Source organism: Hyperolius riggenbachi, chromosome 9 (assembly GCF_040937935.1).
Source record: "Hyperolius riggenbachi isolate aHypRig1 chromosome 9, aHypRig1.pri, whole genome shotgun sequence".
Classification (NCBI taxonomy): domain Eukaryota; kingdom Metazoa; phylum Chordata; class Amphibia; order Anura; family Hyperoliidae; genus Hyperolius; species Hyperolius riggenbachi.
In genome coordinates, this window is record NC_090654.1 from 2360791 (window position 1) to 2380779 (window position 19989).

General features: G+C 53.1%; 1 protein-coding gene across 3 annotated transcripts in view; it reads left to right on the plus strand.

The window, feature by feature from the left end:
- Positions 1-14110, plus strand: part of CBY1 (chibby 1, beta catenin antagonist) — a 53245-nt gene extending 39135 nt beyond the window's left edge. For all 3 annotated transcript variants that reach the window (XM_068254997.1, XM_068254996.1, XM_068254995.1), the window contains exons 3-5: positions 6508-6613; positions 10732-10844; positions 12872-14110. In XM_068254997.1, the coding sequence (XP_068111098.1) occupies positions 6508-6613; positions 10732-10844; positions 12872-12952 (300 nt within the window). In that variant the 3' untranslated portion in view covers positions 12953-14110. The remainder of the gene's footprint in view (positions 1-6507; positions 6614-10731; positions 10845-12871) is intronic.
- Positions 14111-19989: the final 5879 nt, after the last annotated feature.

The following is a 19989-nucleotide window of genomic DNA, read 5'->3' on the forward strand; positions in this document are numbered from 1 at the left end:
CTCACCGCACGCTCTTCTGATTACACAAGCAATGTAATCCTGTCTGTGACTTGCCCTTGTGTGCATGCGTCTGCAGACACTCACCGCATGCTCTTCTGATTACACAAGCAATGTAATCCTGTCTGTGACTTGCCCTTGTGTGCATGCGTCTGCAGACACTCACCGCACGCTCTTCTGATTACACAAGCAATGTAATCCTGTCTGTGACTTGCCCCTGTGTGCATGCGTCTGCAGACACTCCCCGCACGCTCTTCTGATTACACAAGCAATGTAATCCTGTCTGTGACTTGCCCTTGTGTGCATGCGTCTGCAGACACTCCCCGCACGCTCTTCTGATTACACAAGCAATGTAATCCTGTCTGTGACGTGCCCCTGTGTGCATGCGTCTGCAGACACTCACCGCACGCTCTTCTGATTACACAAGCAATGTAATCCTGTCTGTTACGTGCCCCTGTGTGCATGCGTCTGCAGACACTCCCCGCACGCTCTTCTGATTACACAAGCAATGTAATCCTGTCTGTGACTTGCCCTTGTGTGCATGCGTCTGCAGACACTCACCGCACGCTCTTCTGATTACACAAGCAATGTAATCCTGTCTGTGACTTGCCCTTGTGTGCATGCGTCTGCAGACACTCACCGCACGCTCTTCTGATTACACAAGCAATGTAATCCTGTCTGTGACTTGCCCCTGTGTGCATGCGTCTGCAGACACTCACCGCACGCTCTTCTGATTACACAAGCAATGTAATCCTGTCTGTGACTTGCCCTTGTGTGCATGCGTCTGCAGACACTCCCCGCACGCTCTTCTGATTACACAAGCAATGTAATCCTGTCTGTGACTTGCCCCTGCGTCTGCAGACACTCACCGCACGCTCTTCTGATTACACAAGCAATGTAATCCTGTCTGTGACTTGCCCCTGTGTGCATGCGTCTGCAGACACTCCCCGCACGCTCTTCTGATTACACAAGCAATGTAATCCTGTCTGTGACTTGCCCTTGTGTGCATGCGTCTGCAGACACTCACCGCACGCTCTTCTGATTACACAAGCAATGTAATCCTGTCTGTGACGTGCCCCTGTGTGCATGCGTCTGCAGACACTCACCGCACGCTCTTCTGATTACACAAGCAATGTAATCCTGTCTGTTACGTGCCCCTGTGTGCATGCGTCTGCAGACACTCACCGCACGCTCTTCTGATTACACAAGCAATGTAATCCTGTCTGTGACTTGCCCTTGTGTGCATGCGTCTGCAGACACTCCCCGCACGCTCTTCTGATTACACAAGCAATGTAATCCTGTCTGTGACTTGCCCTTGTGTGCATGCGTCTGCAGACACTCACCGCATGCTCTTCTGATTACACAAGCAATGTAATCCTGTCTGTGACTTGCCCCTGTGTGCATGCGTCTGCAGACACTCACCGCACGCTCTTCTGATTACACAAGCAATGTAATCCTGTCTGTGACTTGCCCCTGTGTGCATGCGTCTGCAGACACTCACCGCATGCTCTTCTGATTACACAAGCAATGTAATCCTGTCTGTGACTTGCCCCTGTGTGCATGCGTCTGCAGACACTCACCGCACGCTCTTCTGATTACACAAGCAATGTAATCCTGTCTGTGACTTGCCCCTGTGTGCATGCGTCTGCAGACACTCACCGCATGCTCTTCTGATTACACAAGCAATGTAATCCTGTCTGTGACTTGCCCCTGTGTGCATGCGTCTGCAGACACTCCCCGCACGCTCTTCTGATTACACAAGCAATGTAATCCTGTCTGTGACTTGCCCTTGTGTGCATGCGTCTGCAGACACTCACCGCACGCTCTTCTGATTACACAAGCAATGTAATCCTGTCTGTGACTTGCCCTTGTGTGCATGCGTCTGCAGACACTCACCGCACGCTCTTCTGATTACACAAGCAATGTAATCCTGTCTGTGACGTGCCCCTGTGTGCATGCGTCTGCAGACACTCACCGCACGCTCTTCTGATTACACAAGCAATGTAATCCTGTCTGTTACGTGCCCCTGTGTGCATGCGTCTGCAGACACTCACCGCACGCTCTTCTGATTACACAAGCAATGTAATCCTGTCTGTGACTTGCCCTTGTGTGCATGCGTCTGCAGACACTCACCGCACGCTCTTCTGATTACACAAGCAATGTAATCCTGTCTGTGACTTGCCCTTGTGTGCATGCGTCTGCAGACACTCACCGCACGCTCTTCTGATTACACAAGCAATGTAATCCTGTCTGTGACGTGCCCCTGTGTGCATGCGTCTGCAGACACTCCCCGCACGCTCTTCTGATTACACAAGCAATGCAATCCTGTCTGTGACGTGCCCCTGTGTGCATGCGTCTGCAGACACTCACCGCACGCTCTTCTGATTACACAAGCAATGTAATCCTGTCTGTTACGTGCCCCTGTGTGCATGCGTCTGCAGACACTCACCGCACGCTCTTCTGATTACACAAGCAATGTAATCCTGTCTGTGACTTGCCCTTGTGTGCATGCGTCTGCAGACACTCACCGCACGCTCTTCTGATTACACAAGCAATGTAATCCTGTCTGTGACGTGCCCCTGTGTGCATGCGTCTGCAGACACTCACCGCACGCTCTTCTGATTACACAAGCAATGTAATCCTGTCTGTGACGTGCCCCTGTGTGCATGCGTCTGCAGACACTCCCCGCACGCTCTTCTGATTACACAAGCAATGTAATCCTGTCTGTGACGTGCCCCTGTGTGCATGCGTCTGCAGACACTCACCGCACGCTCTTCTGATTACACAAGCAATGTAATCCTGTCTGTTACGTGCCCCTGTGTGCATGCGTCTGCAGACACTCACCGCACGCTCTTCTGATTACACAAGCAATGTAATCCTGTCTGTGACTTGCCCTTGTGTGCATGCGTCTGCAGACACTCCCCGCACGCTCTTCTGATTACACAAGCAATGTAATCCTGTCTGTGACTTGCCCTTGTGTGCATGCGTCTGCAGACACTCACCGCACGCTCTTCTGATTACACATTCACAAGTGCGATTCCACAACACTAAACTACTGATATGACCCAGGCAAGAAATACTAACATTTGCTACCCAATAATTTAGTCTTATAAAATGCAGAGCAAGAGCATCTGCTGCGTGCGATGTCCTCCTCTGGAGACAAACACATATCACAGCTCAGACCTCTGTCCAAGGACACAGACAACAAGAGAACAATCTCAGGCGGTCAGGCAACCGCTATGGTACGGACCACACCACAGAACCACACACCACGAACCACACCGCAGAACCACACACACCACGGACCACACCGCAGAACCACACACACCACGGACCACACCGCAGAACCACACCACAGAACCACACACACACCACGGACCACACCACAGAACCACACACACACCACAGACCACACTGCAGAACCGCACACACCACGGACCACACTGCAGAACCGCACACACCACGGACCACACTGCAGAACCGCACACACCACGGACCACACTGCAGAACCACACACACCACGGACCACACTGCAGAACCACACAGACCACACCACAGAACCGCACACTCCACAGAACCGCACCGCAGAACCACACACACAATGGACCACACCACAGAACCACACACACCACAGACCACACCACAGAACCACAGAACCGCACACTCCACAGAACCGCACCGCAGAACCACACACACCGCAGAACCACACACACCACAGACCACACCACAGAACCACACACACCACAGACCACACCACAGAACCACACACACCACAGACCACACCACAGAACCACACACACCACAGACCACACCACAGAACCGCACACTCCACAGAACCGCACCGCAGAACCACACACACCACAGACCACACCACAGAACCACAGAACCGCACACTCCACAGAACCGCACCGCAGAACCACACACACCGCAGAACCACACACACCACAGACCACACCACAGAACCACACACACCACAGACCACACCACAGAACCACACACACCACAGACCACACCACAGAACCACACACACCACAGACCACACCACAGAACCGCACACTCCACAGAACCGCACCGCAGAACCACACACACCACAGACCACACCACAGAACCGCACACTCCACAGAACCGCACCGCAGAACCACACACACCACAGACCACACCACAGAACCGCACACTCCACAGAACCGCACCGCAGAACCACACACACCACGGACCGCACCGCAGAACCACACACACCACGGACCACACCGCAGAACCACACACACCACGGACCACACCGCAGAACCACACACACCACGGACCACACCGCAGAACCACACACACCACGGACCACACCGCAGAACCACACACACCACGGACCACACCGCAGAACCACAAATACCACGGACCACACCGCAGAACCACACACACCACAGAACCGCACACTCCACAGACCACACCACAGAACTGCACACTCCACAGAACCGCACCGCAGAACCACACACGCCACGGACCACACCGCAGAACAACACACACCACAGACCACACCGCAGAACAACACACACCACAGACCACACCGCAGAACCACACACACCACAGACCACACCACAGAACCGCACACTCCACAGAACCGCACCGCAGAACCACACACACCACGGACCACACCGCAGAACCACACACACCACGGACCACACCGCAGAACCACACACACCACGGACCACACCGCAGAACCACACACACCACGGACCACACCGCAGAACCACACACACCACAGACCACACCACAGAACCTCACACACCACAGAACCGCACACTCCACAGACCACACCGCAGAACCACACACACCACAGAACCGCACACTCCACAGACCACACCACAGAACGCACACTCCACAGACCACACCACAGAACCACACACACCACAGAACCGCACACTCCACAGACCACACCACAGAACCACACAGACCACAGAACCGCACACTCCACAGAACCGCACCGCAGAACCACACACACCATGGACCACACCGCAGAACCACACACACCACAGACCACACCACAGAACCACACACACCACGGACCACACCGCAGAACCACACACACCACAGACCACAGCGCAGAACCACACACACCACAGACCACACCACAGAACCGCACACTCCACAGACCCGCACCGCAGAACCACACACACCACAGACCACAGGGCAGAACCACACACACCACAGACCACACCACAGAACCACACACACCACGGACCACACCGCAGAACCACACACACCACAGAACCGCACACTCCACAGACCACACCACAGAACGCACACTCCACAGACCACACCACAGAACCGCACACTCCACAGACCACACCACAGAACCACACACACCACAGAACCGCACACTCCACAGACCACACCACAGAACCGCACACTCCACAGAACCGCACCGCAGAACCACACACACCATGGACCACACCGCAGAACCACACACACCACAGACCACACCACAGAACCACACACACCACGGACCACACCGCAGAACCACACACACCACAGACCACAGCGCAGAACCACACACACCACAGACCACACCACAGAACCACACACACCACAGAACCGCACCGCAGAACCACACACACCACAGACCACAGGGCAGAACCACACACACCACAGACCACACCACAGAACCACACACACCACGGACCACACCGCAGAACCACACACACCACAGAACCGCACACTCCACAGACCACACCACAGAACCACACACACCACAGAACCGCACACTCCACAGACCACACCACAGAACCACACACACCACAGAACCGCACACTCCACAGACCACACCACAGAACCGCACACTCCACAGACCACACCACAGAACCACACACACCACAGACCACACCACAGAACCACACACACCACAGAACCGCACACTCCACAGACCACACCACAGAACCACACACACCACAGAACCGCGCACTCCACAGACCACACCACAGAACCACACACACCACGGACCACACCACAGAACCACACACACCACGGACCACACCACAGAACCGCACACACCACAGAACCGCACACTCCACAGACCACACCACAGAACCACACACACCACAGAACCGCACACTCCACAGACCACACCACAGAACCGCACACTCCACAGAACCGCGCACTCCACAGACCACACCACAGAACCACACACACCACAGAACCGCGCACTCCACAGACCACACCACAGAATCACACACACCACAGAACCGCGCACTCCACAGACCACACCACAGAACCACACACACCACAGAACCGCGCACTCCACAGACCACACCACAGAACCGCACACTCCACAGAACCGCGCACTCCACAGACCACACCACAGAACCACACACACCACAGAACCGCACACTCCACAGACCACACCACAGAACCGCACACTCCACAGACCACACCACAGAACCGCACACTCCACAGACCACACCACAGAACCGCACACACCACGGCCACTCATTGATTTTCTACCTGTTTCTTCCTCTTTCTTAGCTTGACCGCACAACGAAGGAAGTGGAGCTGGGCCTGGACTATGGAGCTCCGAGCATCACTATCGCCGGCCAGAGTCTGAAGTTTGAGAATGGACACTGGGTCACCGGTAAGCATTATTATTATTTATTGGATTTATATAGCGCCAGCATATTACGCAAAGCTGGGCAATAAATCATAATTCCTCCCTGACCCTCTGCCTATTACAGCACTGCAACCCTCCCTGACCCTCTGCCTATTACAGCGCTGCAACCCTCCCTGACCCTCTGCCTATTACAGCGCTGCAACCCTCCCTGACCCTCTGCCTATTACAGCGCTGCAACCCTCCCTGACCCTCTGCCTATTACAGCGCTGCAACCCTCCCTGACCCTCTGCCTATTACAGCGCTGCAACCCTCCCTGACCCTCTGCCTATTACAGCGCTGCAACCCTCCCTGACCCTCTGCCTATTACAGCGCTGCAACCCTCCCTGACCCTCTGCCTATTACAGCACTGCAAACCCTCCCTGACCCTCTGCCTATTACAGCGCTGCAACCCTCCCTGACCCTCTGCCTATTACAGCGCTGCAACCCTCCCTGACCCTCTGCCTATTACAGCGCTGCAACCCTCCCTGACCCTCTGCCTATTACAGCGCTGCAACCCTCCCTGACCCTCTGCCTATTACAGCGCTGCAACCCTCCCTGACCCTCTGCCTATTACAGCACTGCATAAAGACATGTGGACAGCTTGTGTGGGTGACATACTTCTACATCCCGCCTGAGACCTGAGTCCTCTCACGAATACCAGTCCACACTCAGACGCCTCGTTTCCCGCGCTCGGACGCCTCGTTGCCCGCGCTCGGACGCCTCGTTGCCCGCGCTCGGACGCCTCGTTGCCCGCGCTCGGACGCCTCGTTGCCCGCGCTCGGACGCCTCGTTGCCCGCGCTCGGACGCCTCGTTGCCCGCTCTCGGACGCCTCGTTGCCCGCACTCGGACGCCTCGTTGCCCGCACTCGGACGCCTCGTTGCCCGCACTCGGACGCCTCGTTGCCCGCACTCGGACTTCTTCTCGGGCGCCTCGTCTGCCACTCTCGGGCGCCTCGTCTGCCACTCTCGGGCGCCTCGTCTGCCACTCTCGGGCGCCTCGTCTGCCACTCTCGGGCGCCTCTTTTCTCACAGAGTCGGGACTTGTTTCCTTACTAGTCGCCTGAGCCTCCATCTCTTCCTGACGCTCTTGTTGTTGATGACTGTGTTTAGCTTCTAGCGTTATTGTTCTATTGGTTATTGCAGAATCGGGTGGCTCCGGCTCACAAAAAGAGTTGCAGCTGGGCAATAAATAATAAATCCTCCCTAGAGTCTCCAAAGCACTGCAACCCTCCCTGACCCTCTGCCTATTACAGCACTGCAAACCCTCCCTGACCCTCTGCCTATTACAGCGCTGCAACCCTCCCTGACCCTCTGCCTATTACAGCGCTGCAACCCTCCCTGACCCTCTGCCTATTACAGCGCTGCAACCCTCCCTGACCCTCTGCCTATTACAGCGCTGCCACCCTCCCTGACCCTCTGCCTATTACAGCGCTGCCACCCTCCCTGACCCTCTGCCTATTACAGCGCCGCAACCCTCCCTGACCCTCTGCCTATTACAGCGCCGCAACCCTCCCTGACCCTCTGCCTATTACAGCACCGCAACCCTCCCTGACCCTCTGCCTATTACAGCACCGCAACCCTCCCTGACCCTCTGCCTATTACAGCACCGCAACCCTCCCTGACCCTCTGCCTATTACAGCACCGCAACCCTCCCTGACCCTCTGCCTATTACAGCGCCGCAACCCTCCCTGACCCTCTGCCTATTACAGCGCTGCAACCCTCCCTGACCCTCTGCCTATTACAGCGCTGCAACCCTCCCTGACCCTCTGCCTATTACAGCGCTGCAACCCTCCCTGACCCTCTGCCTATTACAGCGCTGCCACCCTCCCTGACCCTCTGCCTATTACAGCGCTGCCACCCTCCCTGACCCTCTGCCTATTACAGCGCTGCAACCCTCCCTGACCCTCTGCCTATTACAGCGCTGCAACCCTCCCTGACCCTCTGCCTATTACAGCGCTGCAACCCTCCCTGACCCTCTGCCTATTACAGCACTGCATAAAGACATGTGGACAGCTTGTGTGGGTGACGTACGTCTACATCCCGCCTGAGACCTGAGTCCTCTCGCTGATACCAGTCTACACTCAGGCGTCTCATTTCCCACACTCAGACATCTAATTTCACACTCGGACGTCTCATTTCCCACACTGACACCTCATTTCCCACTCTCAGGCGCCTCGTTTCCCACACTGAGATGCCTCATTGCCCACACTGAGACGCCTCGTTGCCCACACTGAGACGCCTCGTTGCCCACACTGAGACGCCTCGTTGCCCACACTGAGACGCCTCGTTGCCCACACTGAGACGCCTCGTTGCCCACACTGAGACGCCTCGTTGCCCACACTGAGACGCCTCGTTGCCCACACTGAGACGCCTCCCTGACCCTCTGCCTATTACAGCACCGCAACCCTCCCTGACCCTCTGCCTATTACAGCACCGCAACCCTCCCTGACCCTCTGCCTATTACAGCACCGCAACCCTCCCTGACCCTCTGCCTATTACAGCACCGCAACCCTCCCTGACCCTCTGCCTATTACAGCACCGCAACCCTCCCTGACCCTCTGCCTATTACAGCGCTGCAACCCTCCCTGACCCTCTGCCTATTACAGCGCTGCAACCCTCCCTGACCCTCTGCCTATTACAGCGCTGCAACCCTCCCTGACCCTCTGCCTATTACAGCGCTGCCACCCTCCCTGACCCTCTGCCTATTACAGCGCTGCCACCCTCCCTGACCCTCTGCCTATTACAGCGCTGCAACCCTCCCTGACCCTCTGCCTATTACAGCGCTGCAACCCTCCCTGACCCTCTGCCTATTACAGCGCTGCAACCCTCCCTGACCCTCTGCCTATTACAGCACTGCATAAAGACATGTGGACAGCTTGTGTGGGTGACGTACGTCTACATCCCGCCTGAGACCTGAGTCCTCTCGCTGATACCAGTCTACACTCAGGCGTCTCATTTCCCACACTCAGACATCTAATTTCACACTCGGACGTCTCATTTCCCACACTGACACCTCATTTCCCACTCTCAGGCGCCTCGTTTCCCACACTGAGACGCCTCGTTGCCCACACTGAGACGCCTCATTGCCCACACTGAGACGCCTCATTGCCCACACTGAGACGCCTCATTGCCCACACTGAGACGCCTCATTGCCCACACTGAGACGCCTCATTGCCCACACTGAGACGCCTCATTGCCCACACTGAGACGCCTCATTGCCCACACTGAGACGCCTCATTGCCCACACTGAGACGCCTCATTGCCCACACTGAGACGCCTCATTGCCCACACTGAGACGCCTCATTGCCCACACTGAGACGCCTCATTGCCCACACTGAGACGCCTCCTTGCCCACACTGAGACGCCTCCTTGCCCACACTGAGACGCCTCCTTGCCCACACTCCGGTGCCTTGTTTCCCACTCAGACACCTCATGTCCCACACTGAGACGCCTCGTTGCCCACACTGAGACGCCTCGTTGCCCACACTGAGACGCCTCGTTGCCCACACTGAGACGCCTCGTTGCCCACACTGAGACGCCTCGTTGCCCACACTGAGACGCCTCGTTGCCCACACTGAGACGCCTCGTTGCCCACACTGAGACGCCTCGTTGCCCACACTGAGACGCCTCGTTGCCCACACTGAGACGCCTCGTTGCCCACACTGAGACGCCTCGTTGCCCACACTGAGACGCCTCGTTGCCCACACTGACGCCTCATTTCATACACTCAGGTGTCTCATTTGTGTCATTTCCCACACACAGACGCCTCGTTTCCCACACTGACTTCCTCTACAGGAATCTGCACAGCGGCAATCAAATTTCTGCCTCTGAGCAAACTTTGCCTTGATAAAGGGGCCCTACATGGCTCTGAAACATTGGACATATGCATTTACATGGAACCAATAAAGATTTGAATGTGCCAGCTCTTTTCTCTGTTTCCCACACTCGGACGTCTCATTTCCCACACTCAGACACCTAATTTCTCACAGAGTCAGGACTTGTTTGTATCCTCACAAGTTGCCTGAGCCTCCATCTCTTCCTGACGCTCTTGTTGTTGATGAGTTTAGCTTCTAGTCTTACTGTTCTGTTGGTTGTCATTGCAGAATCGGGTGGCTCCGGCTCACAAAAAGAGTTGCAGCGTCTTCGAAAAAGAAATTTGCAGCTGGAAGAAGAGAATAATTTATTGCGTCTGAAAGTAGACATCTTATTGGACATGGTGAGAGGGCGATTCAGTGTTGTTTCCGGTTCAGTCTGGAGAACATCTGTAGCGTGATATTAAGTGACAGCAGTGAATGTTTGGCACGGCTGTAGTCTGATATCTAGTGACAGCAGTGAATGTTTGGCACGTCTGTAGTCTGATATCTGGTGACAGCGGTGAATGTTTGGCACGTCTGTAGTCTGATATCTGGTGACAGCCGTGAATGTTTGGCACATCTGTAGTCTGATATCTGGTGACAGCAGTGAATGTTTGGCACGTCCGTAGTCTGATATCTAGTGACAGTGGTGAATGTTTGGCACATCTGTAGTCTGATATCTAGTGACAGCGGTGAATGTTTGGCATGGCTGTAGTCTGATATCTAGTGACAGCGGTGAATGTTTGGCACGTCTGTAGTCTGATATTAAGTGACAGCAGTGAATGTTTGGCACGTGTGTAGCGTGATATTAAGTGACAGCGGTGAATGTTTGGCACGGCTGTAGTCTATCTAGTGACAGTGGTGAATGTTTGGCACATCTGTAGTCTGATATCTAGTGACAGCGGTGAATGTTTGGCATGGCTGTAGTCTGAGATTAAGTGACTGCAGTGAATGTTTGGCACGTCTGTAGTCTGATATTAAGTGACAGCAGTGAATGTTTGGCACGTCTGTAGTCTGATATCTAGTGACAGCGGTGAATGTTTGGCACGTCTGTAGCGTGATATTAAGTGACAGCGGTGAATGTTTGGCACGTCTGTAGTCTGATATCTAGTGACAGCAGTGAATGTTTGGCACGGCTGTAGTCTGATATTAAGTGACAGCAGTGAATGTTTGGCACATCTGTAGTCTGATATCTAGTGACAGCGGTGAATGTTTGGCACGTCTGTAGCGTGATATTAAGTGACAGCGGTGAATGTTTGGCACGTCTGTAGTCTGATATCTAGTGACAGCAGTGAATGTTTGGCACGGCTGTAGTCTGATATCTAGTGACAGCGGTGAATGTTTTGCACATCTGTAGTCTGATATCTGGTGACAGCAGTGAATGTTTGGCACATCTGTAGTCTGATATCTGGTGACAGCTGTGAATGTTTTGCACATCTGTAGTCTGATATCTAGTGACAGCAGTGAATGTTTGGCACGTCTGTAGTCTGATATCTAGTGACAGCAGTGAATGTTTGGCACGTCTGTAGTCTGATATCTAGTGACAGCAGTGAATGTTTGGCACGTCTGTAGTCTGATATCTAGTGACAGCGGTGAATGTTTGGCACGTCTGTAGTCTGATATCTAGTGACAGCGGTGAATGTTTGGCACGTCTGTAGTCTGATATCTAGTGACAGCGGTGAATGTTTGGCACGTCTGTAGCGTGATATTAAGTGACAGCAGTGAATGTTTGGCACGTCTGTAGTCTGATATCTAGTGACAGCGGTGAATGTTTGGCACGTCTGTAGTCTGATATCTAGTGACAGCGGTGAATGTTTGGCACGTCTGTAGCGTGATATTAAGTGACAGCAGTGAATGTTTGGCACGTCTGTAGTCTGATATCTAGTGACAGCGGTGAATGTTTGGCACGTCTGTAGTCTGATATTAAGTGACAGCGGTGAATGTTTGGCACGTGTGGAGCGTGATATTAAGTGACAGCGGTGAATGTTTGGCACGGCTGTAGTCTGATATCTAGTGACAGTGGTGAATGTTTGGCACGTCTGTAGTCTGATATGTAGTGACAGCGGTGAAGGTTTGGCACGGCTGTAGTCTGATATCAAGTGACAGCGGTGAATGTTTGGCACGTCTGTAGTCTGATATCTAGTGACAGCAGTGAATGTTTGGCACGTCTGTAGTCTGATATCTAGTGACAGTTGTGAATGTTTGGCACGTCTGTAGTCTGATATTAAGTGACATCGGTGAATGTTTGGCACGTCTGTAGTCTGATATCTGGTGACAGCAGTGAATGTTTGGCACGGCTGTAGTCTGATATCTAGTGACAGCGGTGAATGTTTGGTTAGGTGTGAGCTGTGAATCTGGCTAATCTTCCTTCTGTTCTGGGCATCCACAGCTCTCTGAGACTACCGCAGAGTCCCACCTGAAGGAGAAGGAGCTGGAGGAGCTGAAGAATATCAGCGCACGGAGGAAATAACAGATTATAGTGAAATGTGAACAGACTGATCCAGAGGCAATCATCTATCTCCCCTCCCCTGTATGTAATGTTCTACAAGGGAGAATACTCCAGAAAACCCCTCCTTCCCCTCATAGTAGGAGGGGCTTCCTCCTGCCAGCCAGGTTCCACTCACTTTTTTACATGCATGCGATTTGAAACGTACTTCTGCATGGAAGATCTATCTGTGTGCGTTAAACAAATTGCCCCCCAGACTGGCAAATGCTGACAGTAGAGACCACCCTTCCCCACAGCGCAGACCCCCTGAGGTTGCAGAGACCACCCTTCCCCCGCAGCGCAGACCCCCCTGACATTGCAGACACCACCCTTCCCCCGCAGCACAGACCCCCCTGACATTGCAGAGACCACCCTTCCCCCGCAGCGCAGACCCCCCTGACATTGCCGAGACCACCCTTCCCCCGCAGCGCAGACCCCCCTGACATTGCAGAGACCACCCTTCCCCCGCAGCGCAGACCCCCCTGACATTGCAGAGACCACCCTTCCCACGCAGCGCAGACCCCCCTGACATTGCAGAGACCACCCTTCCCCCGCAGCGCAGACCCCCCTGACATTGCAGAGACCACCCTTCCCCGTAGCGCAGACCCCCCCCCCCCTGACATTGCAGAGACCACCCTTCCCCCGCAGCGCAGACCCCCCTGACATTGCAGAGACCACCCTTCCCCGTAGCGCAGACCCCCTGACATTGCAGAGACCACCCTTCCCCGCAGTGCAGACCCCCCTGACATTGCAGAGACCACCCTTCCCCGCAGTGAAGACCCCCCTGACATTGCAGAGACCACCCTTCCCCGCAGCGCAGACCCCCCTGACATTGCAGAGACCACCCTTCCCCCGCAGCGCAGACCCCCCTGACATTTCAGAGACCACCCTTCCCCCGCAGCGCAGACCCCCCTGACATTGCAGAGACCACCCTTCCCCGTAGCGCAGACCCCCCTGACATTGCAGAGACCACCCTTCCCCGTTGCGCAGAGACCACCAAAGTTTTCACTAAATTTTACTATTTTTGATTTTCTGAAGTTGTTTGTATGATTAGATATCAGTGTTTTATTTTGAATACATTTAGTACTTTTATGCTTATTTATAGACACATTTTTGATATTTAATTAAAAAGAAAGATAAAAAGTCTTTGTTTTGAATTGAAATTAAGCTCTGTATGCTGCTGAAGTACCATAAATGATATAGAAGTGTTCAGTGCGATACTCTGACATCGGGAACATGTGTTTCAGTGTTTAATGAAGAAACAACGCCGAGTGTAACTGACTGACTGTCCATTGTGAGCTGACTCTGGCTGTGATCGCCTTTATAAATCAATAATAAACATACTAACTCTGTGCAGATAGTGCCCTGGCTGGGATTCAGACCGGAGACCCAGCGCTATGGATATTGGGGTAATTGTGCACATCTGTGTATAACACATGAGATTCTGGGCTCCTGACAACATGTCAGCCCTGGGGAAAGCAAAGGACCAGAGAGAGAAGGGAAAGGATATAAACCGATATCCAAAGAGCTGGGAATGCCGATCAGCACTGTCCAGACCAGTTACAGCAGGGGTAGGGAACTTATGGCTCGATGGCTGCATCTGGCTCACAGACACATCAGTAAGGGTTCATTCACTAAGCTACACTGCTCAAGCAGCACAGCTTTGTGTGGCAGCGCAAGTAACACTTTCAAAGTAGGCACCGCAAAACTAATAGCTGCTCCAATTGTCCCACTCTGGGCCCTGTCAGGTGCAGTGACTTTGTAGGACGAGATCCCTGCACTTTGATTGGCCCAATAAGCTGCCTGTCACTTGACAAGCAGCCTATTGGGCCAAAGTGCGGGGATCTTGTCCTACAAAGTGAATCGACCCCCAAGTCAGCTAGTTAATTGTACAAGCTGTTAGTCGGTATTTCTCCTGTCTGGCTCTCCGGGAAATTGCTGATGTTGCTGAAACCCAAGAGAAGCTGAAGACGTGTCTGACACTTCTGCTGCCCGGTGGATCAACTGTATACACATCACCATGGCAACAGGGACAGCCCTGTCCCAGTTTGAAACATACTGTATGGCTCTAACGGAATTACATTTTAAACTGTGGCGTTTATGGCTCTCTCAGCCAAAAAGGTTTCTGACCTCTGAGTTACACGCTGGACGCTGCCGCAGTCGCACATTGCCCAGATCTTCAGGCGCACCTCACAGCCATTGTACCAGATCTGTTTGTGCAGAACAGTGCTGGGGATGTTTCCAGATGGCCTAATACCCCCCAATTCTCTGGCCTAATAACCCCCATATTCTCTGGCCTAATACCCCCCATATTCTGTGGCCTAATACCCCCCAATTCTCTTACCTAACAACCCCTGATTCTCCTTCCTAATACCCCATGTTCTCTGGCCTAATACCCCATATTCTCTGGCCTAATAACCCCCAATTCTCTGGCCTAATACCCCCATATTCTCTGGCCTAATACCCCCCAATTCTCTGGCCTAATAACCCCCATATTCTCTGGCCTAATACCCCCATATTCTGTGGCCTAATACCTCCCAATTCTCTTACCTAACAACCCCTGATTCTCCTTCCTAATACCCCATGTTCTCTGGCCTAATAACCCCCAATTCTCTGGCCTAATACCCCCATATTCTCTGGCCTAATACCCCCCAATTCTCTTGCCTAACAACCCCTGATTCTCCTTCCTAATACCCCATGTTCTCTGGCCTAATACCCCCAATTCTCTTGCCTAAAACCCCCCAATTCTCCGTCCTAATACCCCATGTTCGCTGGCCTAATACCCCTCAATTCTCTGGCCTAATAACACCTAATTCTCTGGCCTAATAACACCTAATTCTCTGGCCTAATAACACCTAATTCTCTGGCCTAATAACACCTAATTCTCCGTCCTAATACCCCCCAATTCTCTGGCCTAATAACCCATGTTCGCTGGCCTAATACCCCTCAATTTTCTGGCCTAATAACCCATGTTCGCTGGCCTAATACTCCCCAATTCTCTGTCCTAATACCCCATATTCTCTGGCCTAATAACACCTAATTCTCTGGCCTAATAACACCTAATTCTCTGGCCTAATAACACCTAATTCTCCGTCCTAATACCCCCCAATTCTCTGGCCTAATAACCCATGTTTGCTGGCCTAATACCCCCGATTCTCTGGCCTAATAACCCCTGATTCTCCGTCCTAATACCCCCCGATTCTCTGGCCTAATACCCCCCGATTCTCTGGCCTAATACCCCCCGATTCTCTGGCCTAATACCCCCAAATTATCTGGCCTAATACCCCCCGATTCTCTGGCCTAATACCCCCCGATTCTCTGGCCTAATACCCCCCGATTCTCTGGCCTAATACCCCCCCCCGATTCTCTGGCCTAATACCCCCCGATTCTCTGGCCTAATACCCCCCGATTCTCTGGCCTAATACCCCCATATTCTCTGGCCTAATACCCCCATATTCTCTGGCCTAATACCCCCAAATTATCTGGCCTAATAACTCCCAAATGATCTGGTCTTATACCCCCTGCCTCTCGGGAATCAGATCGCCAACCATCCCTGACAACCTCCCCGGAAGCACTGCCCGCTCAGGTGGTTGGCAATTTGTTTGTCCTTGGAGATGGAGTTACAGATTACCCAGCAAGCTTATGGTGAACCAGGACTCCCAGGAGTGTATAAGGGGCTACAAAGGACCAAAAAGCCCTCTAAGGGCTCAGGCACACTATAAGCACTTTTCTGGGTGCTTTTTGGCCTCCAGAGCTTTCTGAGAGATTTTTAACCAATTTAGGACCATAGGCTTACACCCCCTCCCCCCCCCCCCCCCCGGCTATTCAGACCACTGCAGCTTTCAGGGCCCGCTGCAGGGCCGTACAACTCAGCACACAGGTGATTCCCCCACCCCCTTTTCTGCCCTCCGACAGATTGGCATTACGCGGTCCTGGGGAGCTGCTGCGTTCACGGCAATTGGAATTACGCGGTCCTAGGGAGCTGCTGCATTCACGGCAATTGGCATTACGCGGTCCTAGGGGAGCTGCTGCATTCACGGCAATTGGCATTACGCGGTCCTGGGGAGCTGCTGCATTCACGGCAATTGACATTACGCGGTCCTGGGGAGCTGCTGCGTTCACGGCAATTGGAATTACGCGGTCCTAGGGAGCTGCTGCATTCACGGCAATTGGCATTACGCGGTCCTAGGGGAGCTGCTGCATTCACGGCAATTGGCATTACGCGGTCCTGGGGAGCTGCTGCATTCACGGCAATTGGCATTACGCGGTCCTAGGGGAGCTGCTGCATTCACGGCAATTGGCATTACGCGGTCCTGGGGAGCTGCTGCATTCACGGCAATTGGCATTACACGGTCCTGGGGAGCTGCTGCATTCACGGCAATTGGCATTACGCGGTCCTAGGGGAGCTGCTGCATTCACGGCAATTGGCATTACGTGGTCCTGTGGAGCTGCTGCGTTCACAGCAGTTGGCATGAGGCAGTCTTTAGGTAGTTAAAAAAAATGCTCCTATTGACTTACATTGAAATTACGATAAAGTCGTGCATTTTACCGCAATCGTGATTTTTGTGCGATTTTAATGGCGCACGAGTATAATTTACGATTTTAATGTAAGTCAATGAGTGTTCTTTAAAAAGCTCTCAGAAAAAGTGCTCAGAAAAGTCCTTATAGTGTGTCTGACCCCTTACTTAAATGCTATGGAAAAGAAAAGTTTGCCCTCTTGAAACAGAAGGTATTTGCGATCATTCAGGTTGGAGTGAGCTCTGAGATATCTCCCACAATGCGTCACTGCTGGATATGCAAATCATCCTTTTGTTGTCCCTGCAAGCTAGCCACACCTCCAGATCCGCTGGAATGCAATGATGTGTCAACTTGTTATTTGTACAGAGCCAGAATAATCCAACATGCATACAGACTGTTTCGGACTGATTGATCCTCATCAGTGCATGGCGTGGATGAATGTGGCTCTATTGGGTAGCACTTGAAACACCCAGAGTTAGGGCTGGTGCAATGTTTTTGGTAGCGTTTTCAAAACCGCTGCCGCCTGTGAAAGCGCTTGGCTAATGTATCTCTATGGGATGGTGCACACTGGCGGTTTGAGGTTTTCAGCAAACCGCAAACGTGGGTCCTGTAGCACTTTTGCGGTTTGCAGAAGCGTTTCGTCCTCAATGTAAAGTATAGGAAAAGCTCAAACCGCTCTGAAAAACGCTAGATCAGAGCTGTTTTCCAGGCGTTTTTGTTACAGTAGCTGTTCAGTAACAGCTTTACTGTAACAATATATTTATTTATTGTATTTATAAAGTGCCAACATATTATGCGGCGCTGAAAGTGCCAACGTCTTACGCATATTATCTGCTACACAAAAACACTGCACAAAACGCTAGGCATGATTAGAAAACCTCTCTAAGGGCCCATTCACACTTAGAACCGCAGAATGCGGGAGTGATTTTCCCGCGATTATCGCGGAAAAATCACTGGACACTGCGGCGGTTTTGGAGCGATCGCGATTAGCGTGCTTTGCACGCTAATCACGATCGCAAATCGCGGAACGCTCGTCGCCGGCAAACCGCTGCATGCAGCGCGTTGGCGGTTATCGCTAACCGCAACCGCGGCAGTGAGAACACTGCCATTCGCTACATTGTGTAGCGGTTCTTGCAGAACCGCTAGCGGTTTGCCGTGAGCGGGAATCGTGCGATTCCCGCTCAAGTGTGAATGGGCCCTAAACCTGCCTAGAATCGCTCTGAAATCTGCTTCAGAAACCTCTAGTGTTCTGCAGAACTGCTAGAGGTTTGTGCTGTGCACTGGGCCTTACAGATTACCCAGCAAGCTCATGGTGAACCTGAACTCCTAGGAGTGTGTAAGGGGCTGTATGTATGTTGGATTATTGTGGCTCTGTACAATTAAAATGGACCTGAACTCTTGCACAGGACAGAAGGAAAACATAGAGAAATTAACCCTGTATGTATTTAGAGAGTTTAGATTAATTCTCCCTCATTTGTGACTAATCACAAGTTGCAGTTTGATTTCTCCTCTGTGCCAGCTGACTGCCACAGCAGATAAGCTCATTTGAAAGCACAGGATTTTAACCCTCTGGGAGATACAATGACATCGCCCAGGAGGGGGCCCAGCACTTTTTTTAATTTTTTTTTTTTTTTAAATCATGTAGCTAGCCTAGCGCTGTGCAGCGGCATCCCCCCACCCTCTCCGATCACCTCTGGCGATCAGCGCAAGCAGGAGATTCCGTGCAGAACAGGATCTCCTGCTTGGCTTCCCCCGTCGTCAAGGCGACGCTCACAATGACGTCATCAACGTCGTGACGTGAGAGGGAGTCCCAATCCACCCCTCAGCGCTGCCTGGCACTGATTGGCCGGGCTGCGCAAGGGGTCTGGGGGGGGGGGGGGGGGAACTGCGCGGCACGACGGGTATCGACGGTGAACGGAAGTTACACGCAGCTAGCAAAGTGCTAGCTGCGTGTAACAAAAAAAAAATTAAGCAAATCGGCCCACTAGGGCCTGAGTAATCCTCCTGCGTTACATACCCCGAGCTGAGCTTGGGATTATCGCCCAGAAGGTTAACAATTTATGTGCTTCCATGAAAGCAGGAAGGAGACACACTGCAGATTGATTGCAGGATTTGTATCAGTTGTAACAAAGAAATGGTTTACTTTCAGCCAGGGGCACCTGTAGCTACCTAATACTGAGGGTACCTCTGGCTGCATAATACTGAGGGGCACCTGCAGCAACCTATGATGGGCAAGGGAAGTGAGGGAGAGGTGAGAGCTGGGACAGTAGCACACATGTGGTCCGGGGGGAGGGGTTTGTGGGTTCCTGGAGGGCGGAGTCTGGGGTGCCATGTGCCTATAGGCTCCGCTCCAGTGATGTAACTCACTCCAGGCCTGGTGATGGGAGACCTGATAGGAGGCAGACTGCTGTGCTGGAGACGAGCCGCCAGCAGAGGGCAGCATCACACCGTCCTATTACTGGCTGCCAGAGGGCGGGGCTGGCGATGTATACTATGTGAGGTTG